We start from the raw sequence: 15,203 nt of genomic DNA on the forward strand, positions 1-15,203 counted from the left end.
AAATAACATTACAAAAATATACTAGCACACACATTAATCCAACTGTGAAAGTTATTTAGCTTTATTAAACATTACCTTGTTTCATGTTAAGAAGTTTCACAGCGACTCTGTGTTGAGCCTGAATAAGCTCCAAGTGTAAATCCATCACAAAATTGTTTTTTGGGACTGGCTTATCATTACCATATGCTGAAGAAGCATTCAGATTTTGGCCTTTTGAATTCTTCTGATAAAAAGAAATTAATTAAGCAAATACTGATTTAAAGTAAGCCATTTTAATATATTTATTTTGAGATTACTAATAAGAAAATTACTAATTTAGTATGTTGAGGAAGTTTCAGCAATTTGCCATAACTATATAGATAACAAATATTCAGAAATTCATTCTCTTTAAAATAGTCAAAAGCAAACTCAATAATAAAGTATAATACACAGACACAGATAAGAAACATAACACAGATTTCTGAATCTTACAATCAGAAGTCACAAAACTACACTCAAATGAACTATCTACATCAAAAATGAAATAGTTCTATCCATGGTCAACTACTCTACAATAGGTTATGGAAATAATAGATGCTGTTCACATCAGGGAAATGATAGTTTTCAACACGCCTTTTACGTAGGATGAGTGGAGACAATGTGTTTTACAATATGTATGAGCCAAATACGCTGGGAGGAAAAATTTAATCAGAAAAACGTGAATGATCATTTGGAATCATTTAAGAACTTACTAGATGCCCAGAAATATATACATATATTTATAGCTGCCTTCACTTCTACTCTAAACCAGGTCAGTTTAACCAGCATTGAATTCTTCCTGAATTGTGGCATTATATATGTATATATATATATATATATATATATATATAATGGCATGTATATATAAAAATGGAGGAAGGGAGAAGTTGATAGTAATGAATACAAATCAGAAGCTAAGAACTGTGGAAAATTGTTAAGGGAAGCAAAGAGACATAAGGAGAAATTTGTGGCCAGCAGAGTTAAGGACAACAGGAATTTTTAAAAATATATTAGGAATTAAAAGAATCCTAACAATTGTATTGATCCATTACTAGATGGAAACGGTACAATTATCAACAATAATGCAGAAAAGGCGGAGTGTTCAATACATATTTCTGTTCTGAATTTGGGGAAAACAGATTATATAGTTTCTACATATGGTGATGATAACACTCTTTCTATTCCACTAGTATCTTTGGAGGATGTTAAACAGAAGCTTCTAAAGTCAGACATTTTTAAATCAGCAGGTCGAAATAACTTGTATCCAAGAGACTTAAAAGAGCTGGCTGAGGAGCTCATTGGACCATTAACGCTGATTTTCAATAAGTCTTGGAGTACTGGGAAGGTTCCAGAAGAATGGAAGTAAACTAATGTTGTACCAATTTTTAGAAAGGGTAAATGGGATGCCCTGGGTAATTATAGGTCTGTCCGCCTGACACACTACATCTTGAATATTGTGTCCAGTTCTGGTGTCCACAGTTCAAAAAGGATGTTGATAAATTGGAGAGGGTTCAGAGAAGAGCCACGAGAATGATTAAAGGATTAGAAAATGTGTCTTACAGTGATGGGCCCAAGGAGCAAAATCTATTTAGCTTAACGAAGAGAAGGTTAAGGGGTGACCTGATTATAGTCTATAAGTATCTACAGGGGAACAAATATTTAATAATGGGCTCTTCAATCTAGCAGAAAAAGGTATAACATGATCCAATGGCTGGAAGTTAAAGACACATTAAGACTGGAATTAAGGTGTAAATTTTTAAGTGAGGGTAATTAACCACTGGAACATTTACAAAGGGTCATGATAGATTCTCCAGCACTGACAAATTTTAAATCAAGATGCGATGTTCTTCTAAAAGATCTGCTCTAGGAATTATTTTGGGGAAGTTCTACGGTCTGTCTTATACAGGAGATCAGATCCTCTAAAGCAATGGTTCTCAGAGCCGGTCCGCCACTTCTTCAGGGAAAGTCCCTGGCGCGCCAGACCGGTATGTTTACCTGCCGCGTCCGCAGGTTCAGCCGATCATGGCTCCCACAGGCCACGGTTCGCCGCTCCAGGCCAATGGGGGCTGCAGCAAGCAGCATGGGCCAAGGAAGGATCCCAATTGGCCAGTGGGAGCCGCGATCAGCCGAACCTGCAGACGCGGCAGGTAAACAAACTGGTCCAGCGAGCCAGGGGCTTTCCCTGAACAAGCGGCGGACCAGCTTTGAGAACCACTGCTCTAAAGCACTTGCAACACCTCCCAGCTTGGTATCGTCGGCAAAATTTATAAGTGTACTCTGTATGCCATTATCTAAATAATTGATGAAGTTATTGAACAGAACCAGACCCAGAACTGATCCCCGTGGGACCCCACTCATTATGCCCTTCCAGCATGACTGTGAACCACTGATAACTACTCTCTGGGAACGGTTTTCCAACCAGTTTTGCACCTACCTTATAGTAGCTCCATCTAGGTTGCATTTCCCTAGTTTGTTTATGAGAAGGTCATGCGAGACAGTATCAAAAGCTTTACTAAAGTCAAGATATACCATGTCTACCACTTTCCCCCATCCACAAGGCTTGTTACCCTGTCAAAGAAAGCTATCAGGTTGCTTTGACACTATTTGTTTTTGACAAATCCATGCTGACTGTTACTTATCACCTTATTGTCTTCTAGATGTTTGCAAATTGATTGCTTAATTATTTGCTCCATTGTCTTTCCGGGTTCAAAAGTTAAGCTGACTGGTCTGTAATACTTTACCTTTGTACAATAGGTGTCAAGTACTGATTTTCCATCTGGTAAAATGGTCATTAAGCGAGACATGTTCATTCCATTAATTGCTTTTTCAAGATTTTCATAAGCAAAATGTAACTGTTCTGCAGGGCTTTTCTGAAATAAATTCACATACAAATAAACTGAGAGTAGCGCTAACAGCTACATTATATACTATGGAAAACAAAGTGCAATCATTTTTTGTTGTTGCTATTAAGGTCCAATCATATTCTCTTTAGACAGACAATATTCCCATTGGCTTCACATGCTAATTTTGAAATTTTAAAGTTCAGCCATTTATCAGTTAGTGGTAAATATATATATTCTCATTCACATATAACTAAAAACACACATGGACAGATTCTCCTCAAACTTTCTAAAACAACATTCAAATCCGCAAAGGCAAATTTCTCAGAATATGTTTACAATGGAGGTAAAATCTCAGCCATAAATTTAGTATTCCCTAGCAGCAGTTTTACAATATTCTATTAAAAAACTGTAAAAAAAAATATTAAGGTTTCAGAAGCAAGCATTCTAAAGTTAGGATATTCCAGTGTGAAGGATGCTCCCTGTGCATGTGCTCTAAGATATAGGGCCAGATTTAGAAATATATTTAGGCATTTATTGGGCTTTTCAAAAGCACCTATGTGCCTAAAGTAATTGATTTCAATGAGTGTTAGGCACCTAGGTGCTTTTCAAAATGCCTACTACATGCCTAAATACCTTTTAAAATCTGGTCCATGGCCCTTAAATTACCTAAAGACATATTATATCTCAAATAATATAATATAATACCATATAGCTTTTTGTCCTATAGGGCTTAGTGATGGAACTTGAATGGTCTCTTGATATAGAGTTTTTTAAGGTGAAATTTCCTAGATTTCTTTAAAAGAAAAAAATGCCATGATCTGGAAGTATTTGCCTGTACAGCACTGCAATGCCCTAAAAGGTAAGGGCTTCAGTGAAGTTATGTTCATTCACACACAACTTGCAAGACTATAGTCGCCTTTGAGGGTCTCACTGAATGAAGCAAGAGCTCCATACAGGACATCTTTTATACAAATTAAATATATTAAATTTGGTAGATCCCAAAAGAATCAAATTACTAATCCTCTCCAAAATCTTAAAGCTGGTCCCATGCACTGCGATCACACCTGTGGGTGTCAGTTCTCCCTTCCCCTTCCTTTCTTCCCCCGTTCTGCCTCCCTGCTACTATGCATAGACTTGGATTAGCTGGGGGCAGTGCCACTTCAAAACAAGAATACAGAATTAACTACACACCACCTGTGTGAGTTTGAGCCAATGAGCGGATGGGGGGCAGGACAGGGAACAGGTACGGGAAAGTTCGAGGAGAGAACAAAAGAAAAGGCAGAGGAGAAGCAGTGGCACTGAGCTGGGGCAGAGACTGAGACAGGATGCAGAACTGGAATCAAGAGCTGCTTGGAGGAGAACGAGCTGCTTGCAAAACGCAACTCTTACAGATGCACAACCTGGAGCTAACAGGACGGCTGCAATCATGTCGCAAGACCCACCACTTTGAGCTCACAATGCAGGTGCCAGTATCAGGAGCTAACTCTGCCCCCCTAGAAGGGAAGGCTGGTGTTTGTGCAGAGACACATGACTGGAACCCAGGACTCCTACCCAAATCCGGGGAACCCCTACCTTACAAGTGGCTCATGAATAGGATTTGGGAAGTTTAAGAAGGGACAATGTTGGGAAGCCGGCTACATCATGAGGAGGTGCTCCCAACGTTGGGTGCTCTAAACAGGGGACCCTCAGGGTGCGGGATCAAACTCTGCAGGGACAATCACTAGGCCCAACACCCAACTGGGAACAATCCAGATTCATCAGCAAGTGTCTGATCGTTCCCATCAACTTCAATGGTGTGTGGATGGATGCCCTGCAGGACACGAGTTCTCAGGGGAGTTCTATGGCACTGGCAGTCATAGGACTTATCTACCCCTCCCAACAACTGGGTTTGGTTAGTTGCTGAGAATGGACTCAACATTCCTTATGTGGGGTACATGCTTGCTGATGTACAAGGCTAGGCTCCGAGACACTTTGCCAACTGGGGATCACTGTAAGTGAAACTGATAACCACACCCTGCGTCCTGTTGTTCTACACATGAACCTGCTCCAGCACTGCTATAATGAACTTCTAAAGGTACTGCAGGGTCATTAATCCTGGATACCCCACAGGGAAAAAAAAGTGTGGTAGAACACCAATAGAGAAATACAGAAGTAGCAGTGCTTCCCCAACATGCATGGAAAGGCTAAGATCTGGGACACTCGCCCTCTGAGAATAGGGCCAGATACCAAGACCGTTCTCCTGTGTAAGACAAAGACTGACATAGAGGCAAAGATTATACCACCCCAGTGGAGCCCTACCCCGGCACCAGTGCAAACCTGATCATGGTGGCTTGTAGCTTGGCCACTGTCAAGAAAGGGGTGCTGTCAGGAGTGTCCTGAACCAAGCCCATCAGCCTATAAGATTGTACCACAGTCAGGTCATTGCACAGGTCCTCTGCCTTGACTGGGCAGATATAGCAATTCCCAAAGCGAGACCAGAGGCTGGGAGTGCACCTATTGCCTTGTAGAGTAGCATTAGCGAAGGTTCAGGAGGCCTGGCTCCAGGAGATAGATATGGGCGATGTGGAGATTACCACAGAACAGAGAAAGCATCTGACTTGGAAACATTCTGCCACCTTCTCCAAGAACTTGGTCAACTTTGAGTGTGTGACTCTGTGATGGGCTGTCCACCCTACACAAAGCCTGAAGGGGTTTAGGTGGCTAGATGGGCCAATTAACTCCATAGACTGCACCTGGAAGAGGAGCCAGGGAGCAAGGACTAATTAGAGATAAAATTCAGCTGGATAGAAACACGAGGGGCCTGTATAAAGCCCAGTAGCTGGGACTAAAAGGGAGCTGCAGAGAGAAGGAGGCTGCAGTCATACTCAGGGTGAGAGAAGGAAAGGTAGGAGGTAGTCCAGGTATACAGCAGTAAGGTTCAAGGCCATGCAGATCTTGACTGCTTGTTGTAGGGTCTCTGGGCTAGAACCCAGTGTAGAGGGTGGGCCTGGGTTCCCCTACCAGCCACTGGGCAGTGGTGCCATTAAGGGGCAGTGAGAGGAAAGACTGCCTGGAACAGTGGGTCCCAAGAAACTTTGATACCCTGAAAGTGGAGGACTACATTGACCTGGCTGGAGGGCCAAGCCAAGAAGCAGAAGTAGTCAAGTATGAAGACAGTGAGACTGAGAGTGAGACAGAGTGAGCAACTTCAGGAGGGATGTTGGCCTGGCAGAGCTAATGCCCAAACATGACCAGAAGGAGGTGCTCCACAGTGAGTAGAGCACCCTGTGACAGACTCCTATCCAGCATCCGATTGCCACCAACCACTCCCTGATCTGAGAGAGGTTCCAGATGGTCCCACGTGCCTTATATCAACCATTAAAAGAGATGCTCAATGAAATGAAGGAAGCAAGTATTATCAGAGCAAGCTACAGTCTATGGGCCGCCCCCATTGTCCTGGTAAAGAAAAAAAAAATAGGGAAACTCCACTTCTGTGTGGACTATTGGAAACTCAATGAAGTTATATATAAAGACCACTCCCCTACACAGAGGAAGCATTGACTGCCCTTAAATACGCCTCCCTATTTTCCACCAAAGAGCTAGCTTGTGGGTATTGACAGGTACCAATGACATCAAAGGACCAGGAAAAAATGGCCTTCGTTACCCCGATAGGACTCTATGAATTCATGCACAGGCCATTTAGCCTCTGCAACACTTCAGGAACATTCCAGCAGCTGGTAGAGCATTGCCCAGGTAGTGAGGAAAAAAGGGTTATTTACCTGCTGTTGTGAACATATGTATTCCGCTGCTGATGGTGTTTGTGTACCTAGGGCACTCAAGTCAGAGACTTTTGCCAGCAGTAACACTAAGTGACACATGCACCCCATCTCTCCTCATGCTCTAAGGCAAGGGCAGAAAAGGGGTGTGGCTGCCACCTCCCTCTCTTTTCCTTTACACCACTGTATGTCATGTCCAAGGTAGCGGGAAAGATGAAAGGACTGTGGAATGTACAGATGCACTACACACCTCGAAGAACAACAGTTACTGTATGAATAAGTAATTATTTTTTCTCCTTTAAGTCATTGTGCACCTATACATTCCACTACTGGTGACTCCATCAGCCCCTTTGAGGTAGAGGGCCTTCAGATCATCTGAACAGAGATTGTAAAGCCAATATGCCAAAATTGGCATCGTTACAAGAGGTTTGAGTGATGGTATCATGAGCTAAAAAAGTATGTACAGATGACCATGTTGCTCCCTTACAGATATCAGCTATGGGAACATTGCTCAGAAAGGCTGATGAAGTTGACTGAGCCCTGGTGGAGTGAACCATTATGCTCAGTGGAGGAGAAACTTGAGCAAGATTGTAGCAGAGCTTAATGCAATCAGAAATCCAATGTGAGATTTACTGAGTTGACACTACATAGAGCCTGGGAGAAGTGCTGAAGGATATAGTGCAGTCAGGTAAAATACCAAATCTCCATGAACATCCAAGGTATGAAGTGTTTCTTTAGCTTCAGAAGAATTGGGTTTCAGAGAAAAAAAAAACACTGGCAAATTAACAGTTTGAGTCATTTGGAAATCTGGCACTATTTTAGGCATAAACTTAAGGGGTAGCCTAAGGGAAATCTTGTCTTTGTCAAAAACTATAAAAGGAGGATCACCTAAGAGAGCATGAAGTTCTGAAACCCCCATAGAAGAATTGATTACCACCTGAAAAGCTGTTTTCATAAACAACAATAGTGAGGTTGTAGCGATAGGCTTGAAAGGGGGGTGGTTCCTATGAGTTTGGTGAGGATTACACTGAGATTTCATACAGGTACAGGATCAGACACAGAATGGTAATCATTGAGTTGACCTTTCAAGAATTGGGAAATGAGAGGATGAGAGAAAATGGAAAACCCATCTACTGGCAGATGTAACACAAAAATGGAAGCCAAGTGACCTCTCACAAAACAAACTGAAAGGCCTGGTGCTTTCAGGTGCCAACATACAGTCTAGCACATACATAACTTCCATGTGATAAGGCAATAAATGTTGAGATCATGTCCAAATTGAAAATCTCTTCCACTTTGCTGCATACAGGGCTCTAGTGTATTCTTTTCTGCTTCTTATCAAGATGGTCTGAACCACTTGGGAGCACAATTGCTCCTGAGAATTCAACCAGAGATCATCCATGCATAAAATGGAGAGATTGGAGGTTAGAATGTAGAGACTTGCCTTGGTTCTGGGACAGAAGATCCTCAACTAGTGATAAAATTATTGGCAACTGGACAGAAAGCTGATATAGGGCCAGGAACCAATATTGTCTTAGCCACACCCATCCAATAAGAATCAATGTTCTTCTGTTTCTTTTCAGCTTCCTGAGTACCCTCACAATGAGAGGAACTGGAGGGAATGCATGTAGGAGATGACTGGATCATGGAAGAAGAAAGGCATCCATGATGGAACTCAGACTGTGGCCTGCCTTGAGCAAAATCTCGTGCACTTGTTGTTCAGGTTGGTCACAAACCAGTCTATTGCTGGATTCTCTGAGTGGTGGGAGTTCTGAAGGAGAATGTCCTTCCTGATTGACCACTCATGTTGATGTACACAAACCCTGCTGAGGGAATCTGCAAGTGTGTTTCTCACTCCTGGAAGGTGAAAAGCCTTCAGGGAAACATGATGAATGAACAAATTCCACATGAGGGTTGCCTCCTGGCAGAGTTGACATGATCTTGCACCTCTCTGCTTGTTAAGATAAAACATGGTGGAGGTGTTGACTGTAGGAATTTGTATCACATAGTCCTCGATGGTAGACATAAACAACTTGCTAGCCTGAAGAACAGCTCAGACCTCTAGCACATTCATATGGAGTGACACTTCCTGGCTCGATCAAAGAGTTTGTTTCTGGAGTTGACCAAAATGGGCTCCCCAAACTTTGATATATGCATCTGTTATCAGAGTTATATTCAGTTTTGGGGACAAAAACAGAACTCTTTAGCACAGATAATGAGGATCCAGCCACAAAATCAAGAGACTGAAGCATTCGTGCAGAAACACAAATCCACAAGTCCAAAGAGTGGTTGGACATAGCTAATAGATCCAGACCTATAGACAGTGGAGTTGAAGTTTGTCATGCAGAGTTATGTGTGGGCATGCAGAGTTATGTATGGGGCTATGTAACCCAAGAGCTGAAAGCTGACATGCACTGTTGTCTTAAGGCTGGACTTGAGGCTTCCAGAAAGGAAAGCTATAGATTGATACCTTCCCTTTAGAAGGTAAGTTATGGCAGTCATAGAATCATAGAATATCAGGGTTGGAAGGGACCTCAGGAGGTCATCTAGTCCAACCCCCTGCTCAAAGCAGGACCAATCCCCAATTTTTGCCTCAGATCCCTAAATGGACCCCTCAAGGATTGTACTCACAACTCTGGGTTTAGCAGGCCAATGCTCAAACCATTGAGCTATCTCTCCCCCCAAGTCCTGGCAATGAGGTCTGCTCCGATTAAGATTATGCACTGTGTTGGATGTAATTGCGATTTGCCCAAATTTAGTTTCAGGCTCAGATGGGAGAACAGTTATCTTATGACTAGGATGCTGTTTTGCACCTAGTCACTTGATGCTCCACAAACTAGCCAATCACCCAAGTAAGGAAATATTTGAATGGCCAAGCAGCAGTGGTGGGCTATCATTATTGCCATGCAATTGGTGAAGACTCTTGGGGCTGACGACAGTCTGAAGGGAAGCATTGTGTATCGGTAACAGTTGGTGCTGTTATGAATTGAAGGTACTTCCTGTGCCAAGGATATATCACCATGTGGAAGTATGCATCCTGTAAACAAAGGGCAGCATACCAATTTCCCATCTCTAGGGAAGGGATAATAGAAACATGGGTGAAAATCCTGAACTTAATTTTCTTGATGAAATAGTTCAGCATTCTTAGATCTAGAATAGGGAAGAGGCCACCAGATTTTTGGGGGACCAGGAAATACTGGGAACAGAAGCCTTTTCCTCCATGTTGGTAAGGAACTTCTGCCTTCCTCCCAATTCTAGAAGAGACCATAGTTCTTGAAGTAACACAGACTCTGAGAAAGGTCCCTGAAAGGGATGGGGAAGGCTGATTGGAAAAAGAGAGACAGGTAAATTGGATAACATATCCCTCCTTTACTCTGTTGAGCACTCACATGTCTGACATGATGCTTTCCCAAGCACAGTGAAAAAAGGACAGACATGATCCAAAGAGAGGAGATATAGCTGGTGTGCTGTCCGACCAAGAAGTCAAAATGATTGCTTGGAAGTTGCAGCTGTTTGGTGAGAAAGCCCCCTTCACCCACCCACCCACACCCCGCCCAATGGAGAAGGCTGGCTTTCACTTAGACCTCTGTTGGAATGAGGTTCTGGAGTAAGATTGCAGCCTAAACTGACTCCTCTTTGTAACCAGAATATAAGGTCCTAATGAATGAAGTGTTGCATGAGTCCTTTAGTGTGTGCATAGCATCATCTGGTTAGCAGAAAACAGTTTAGAACCCTCAACAGGTAAGTCCTCTATTGCGTTCTGCAGCTACGTTAGAATATCAGAAGCCTATAGCCACAAATAACGCTGCACGTAGAGTGCAGTGGCTACAGAATATGAGGCCATATCACTGGTGTTTACTGCTGCCTGAAGGGATGTATGAACCGTAAGATGTCCCTCAGAAACCAAAGCTAAAAACTATTCTTTATGTTACTCTGTCAACTTGTCAGCAAATTTAGAAATTGCAGAGAAATTAATAAAATTATATTTTTACAAGAGTCTGATAATGAGAAACTCTCATTGGAAGAGTGATGGTGGAATAAATTCTTTCTGTCATATAAATCCTGCTTCATAAATTCCTTAACCTTGGGAGTGGCCTTAGGGTGGGACTGATGGGACCTCTCAGTAGCAGCTGTGATCACCCAAAAGTATCAGGACCTGGATGGGTAAACAGCAGGTCAAAAACTTGTTGACAGACTTGGTATCGTCCATCCACTCACTTGGTCTACCTGGACTACAAACTGTATACAGATGCCAGAAACTAGGGGCTGTACTCTCCCAGGACCAGGAGAGGTGGGAGAGGGCGATAACATATGCCAGCCAGGCATTAAAACAAACAGATTGGAACAATAAAATTACAGCTCCTTCAAACAGAATTCCTGGCTCTGGTCTGGTCAATCACCAAAAAGTTTAAGGGCTACCTGGGACCAACCTGCTTCACTACATACATGGATAACAATCCCCTGGAGCACATCGGCTCTGCCAACTTGGGAGCACTAGAACAATGCTGGATTTTAAGACTGGCCAACTACAATATCTCTGGAATTCTGGTCTGGCCAGAGACCAGAACGCTGGAACCAGAAGCACTGGATGACCATGTACTGGAAGCCCTGACCGTGAAGTACTGGACTTAGAGATGCCATCCCCATTGAAGTGGTCCAGGCATGCTGCAAGTCAGTCCGAGATTCTACTAGGTAGGGATGACCAATCCGTGAAGGAGTGGTATAAAAACTGCTCAGTCTATACCAGCAGAAGAAACCCAGTGGTGGAGGACAGGGTCCCTGTGAAAGTTTCCCCCCACCCCCAGGGGTGCCATTTGGAACTCGGATACCACTGAGCCCCCCGACCGACCAGCCTGAGTTTCCCTTACTCTGTGCTGCTGTGACCAGCTTTCAAGCCTCCTTCCGGCACACATACAGGTGAAGACACACCAAGCTGCAGCTATATTCACACAGATGCTGAGAGCAGCTCTGCATGGGAGAGCACAGCTAAGGAGTTGCCCAGCATGCAAGTGCACACCCCCTGTGGAGTGTAAACCCAGAATTGTATCATCTTGCACTACACAGAGAACCATACAGCGTAAGATCATAAAATTTGCCCTCTTCCTCAATGTGGAGAGAGATATGCAACAGCTCTCTGCCCCAAGTATAGGCTCCACACTGGTTTTAGAGACAAAACAAAACAAGTATATTAACTACAAAAGGTAGATTTTAAGGGGTTTGAAGTGATAGCAAACAGATCAAAAGGAGATTATCTTAGTAAATAAACAAAACCACAAACTGATCTTAACACACTAGATAGGTAGGATATAAATTAGCAAATTCTCACCCTGAGTGATAAACAGGCTGGCAGATCTTAAGGCACAAGTTGCCTTGGCTTTCTCAGGTTTTCATACACAGGCTAAAAATCCTTCTAACCTGGGACCATCACTTCCCACAGTTCAGTCTTTGTTCCTCAGGTGTTTCCAGGTGTGTTGTTGTAGGGAGAGTGAGGACTACCACCACCCCCGATGTCATTTTCCCCTTTTTATATTTTCTTCCCACTTGCTGGAAAGCTCTTTTGCTGTGACTTGGGTCAAGCAGTTCCCATTGTGTAGTGCCATCTCTGAGAGATTTCTATTATACACAGGTTTCAGAGTGACAGCCATGTTAGTCTGTATTCGCAAAAAGAAAAGGAGTACTTGTGGCACCTTAGAGACTAACCAATTTATTTGAGCATAAGCTTTCGTGAGCTACAGCAATCCTTGTGCTTATGGGAAGAGGCAGGGCAGGGGAAGGTCAGGGATGTCCAGTTTTCAACAATTAGAAAGTTGCCAACAGCACGCAGAGGAGAAGCAGCAGCACTGAGCTGGGGCAGAGATTGAGAAACCCCAGAGTGCTGGGGTGCAGAGTCACAACTAGGAGCTTCTAGGAGAGGAACCAGCTGTTTGCAAAAGGGGACTCTTATAAACATGCAGCCTGGAGCTGACAGGATAGCTGAGACCACACCAAAAGACCAATCAGTTTGCGCTCAGAACACAGGTGTCAACACAGGTTATATTGATGGGGGATGGATTGTAGTTGCCATGGGACAGAGTCTGTGTGTAGGTGGGGACCATTTTCCTGTATGCGGTAACAAGTGCAGCCCCTGTTAAAGATCCTGGCCTGGGTCTGTTCTGTTTCACAAGTCCTTCCTACAGGATAAGGCCTGCTCTGACTGCAGCACAACAGAGAGAGTACAATGGAAAGAAGTATGGACACGGTATAAAGGAAGAATGAGCTTTAGCACAAAATATCTTTCAGATCACAAAGGACTGTACAAGGTCAGAAAAAAATAACTTCTCTGGGTTTACATGATGAAGATTTGAAGTATCTACAATTTTTCTCTGCTCTAGCATATCGGTGCAAACTGTTCGACTTTATAAAATTAAGTACTACATTTTATAGGAATGTTTCTAACTTTAAAATGTTTAGAAAGGGACATGTGCTATGGTTTCTGAAAATGTTATGCAAGTGGCAAAGAATTATATATTACCTTCAGTATTTCAGGAATGTCACAGATATGAGTTTGTGAAGGTAATACCGATTCATTTCTTTCTCCTGCTGGGTAAGAAAAAAAAGTAAAAGTAAAATGAAAATCAACTGCACTGAATTTATAAGACTAGTAATAATTGACTAGTTCTATTAATAACTGAAGACCTTGGAAGTGGGAGTTTTCTAGCACTTGACTGTGACATTAATCGTATTGTTTTGATTACTGCACATTTTTAATGCTCTAAAACAGGGGTTGGCAACCTTCGGCACACAGCCCATCACGGTAATCTGCTGACAGGCCACGAGACATTTTGTTTATGTTGACTGTCCGCAGGCATGGCGTCCCACAGCTCCCAGTGGCCGTGATTCACCATTCCTGGCCAATGGGAGCTGGGGGAAACAGCTATCTGTTTGGCTTTCTGTCTCCTTCTCACTGGCTATTCTCTGGCTACTTCTCAGAGCTTCGTCTCACAAACAGACATACCTCCATCCAGCAAAACCCAGAGAAACTCCTCTGCCCACATAGCTCAGTTTCTGACTGGTCTTGCATATGGCCTATGTTTTGGGTGGTGGTTCATATTGTCTCCAGCTATCTTACTTCATAAAGGAGCTTAACTGCTTCTTCCATTGATCCTGAATGAAGGGCATCTGTCACACTCACCAACTTAGGTCTAAACAATTTGTATTTTATAGCATTTATTTAAAATAAAATCAAGCATGCTGCTATCAACAACCAACCAAAACAAATAAATATATTCGAAAACCTCAGACTTCAATTCAGAAAATGGCCAACAAAAAAGAAAATTGATTAGCTAATTATACATTATATTTAGATATTCCTTCCATACCTATTTCCAATAACACTCCCATTACCTTGTTGAACATTTTACCTGTTTTTGCAGATTTATTTGCACAGTCAGCTATGTTCTCCAATATCGCAGTCAGACGTAACGTGACCTCTGCAAGTACTACAACATTAGCATCTCCTATGTTACTGCTGTGAATTACTTCATTTATTATCCAAAGTATGTGAACCCACTAGAAGAAAAATATATAAAGCAAGAATCTTAAAGCAGTTCATAAAACTGAATTAAAAATATTCATATTTATGTATTCCAAACACTGATGATTTTTTGCACTCCAAACTGTTTAGAGACACTTGTAGATTGATCATAACACATGGAATATGATAGTACTTGGACCTTGTGAAAACAGAGCACAAAAGGGGGAGGAAATTCCCCATGTACCTGCACAAGAGTTAGGCAAAATATAGGCCGTAATAGTCCTCATAGGAACTTTAATTTATCAGTTATGTGCAGTAACTTGCTTTATTTTTCCAAGTTTCGACACTTAGTACTTTCACTTTTCCATGATTCCTCCGACATTCCTTCAGATCACAAGTTCTTTAGTTTGTTTTTTTCTTTCTCTTTCTTTCTTTCTTTTTTTTTACTTTGCAGAGGTTTTGTGCATGTTCTGCATGGGATACCTATTGTACTATATGCTGGTCTGACGGGATGCCAAATCCCATAGCAGATTTCATCAGGTGCATAGAATTTGGAAGCAGTCATTGTAAGGAAAACACTGGTTTTCACCTTTTAGGCATGGAAGCCAGGGGGGATGTGATCCAATGTCGTTTGTGACCTACAGTGATCCTTAGATAGGATGAGATCCTTAACCCCACTCCAGTTCCTTTATGCTAGGTAAAAGGGATGGAGCAGCATAAAGGGATTCTAAAAACCCCAACACTCCTAGCCCAAGCACAGAAAACGACAGCCATAAAGCTGCCGTCCAAAGAACCCCTCTCAAGCCCTCATGTACTTGGGGAGGGAAGGGTGCCTGGGGCAGGGTCACAGGGCTAGAGATATGCTTGGCAGTGTTGCTGTCCACAGGTCAGCCCCAGGAGGCTGTCATAACACCTACAGGCCTCCAGGAGTCTGTGTTTAATTACAGCAGGGGTCTCTTCAGACTTTGGAGCACCCCAAGATCAAGCTGGCTCAAAGCCATCTCTGCCCTCCCACCTTTCCAAGAACTCTTTCTCCTGAACTCCAAGTTTTCTGCTACACCCAGAGGGTACATC

The 15,203-nt window shown here is 42.7% G+C and overlaps 1 protein-coding gene across 1 annotated transcript in view; it reads right to left on the bottom strand.

Annotated features, from left to right (window-relative positions):
* Positions 1-15,203, bottom strand: part of CFAP54 (cilia and flagella associated protein 54) — a 207,591-nt gene that overhangs the window by 157,016 nt on the left and 35,372 nt on the right. The window contains exons 15-18 of the mRNA XM_073327473.1: positions 14,017-14,164; positions 13,128-13,195; positions 2,760-2,888; positions 76-223 (exon numbers count right to left, since the gene is read on the bottom strand). Coding sequence (XP_073183574.1) covers positions 76-223; positions 2,760-2,888; positions 13,128-13,195; positions 14,017-14,164 — 493 coding nt within the window. The remainder of the gene's footprint in view (positions 1-75; positions 224-2,759; positions 2,889-13,127; positions 13,196-14,016; positions 14,165-15,203) is intronic.

This window comes from Lepidochelys kempii, chromosome 1, assembly GCF_965140285.1.
Source record: "Lepidochelys kempii isolate rLepKem1 chromosome 1, rLepKem1.hap1, whole genome shotgun sequence".
Classification (NCBI taxonomy): domain Eukaryota; kingdom Metazoa; phylum Chordata; order Testudines; family Cheloniidae; genus Lepidochelys; species Lepidochelys kempii.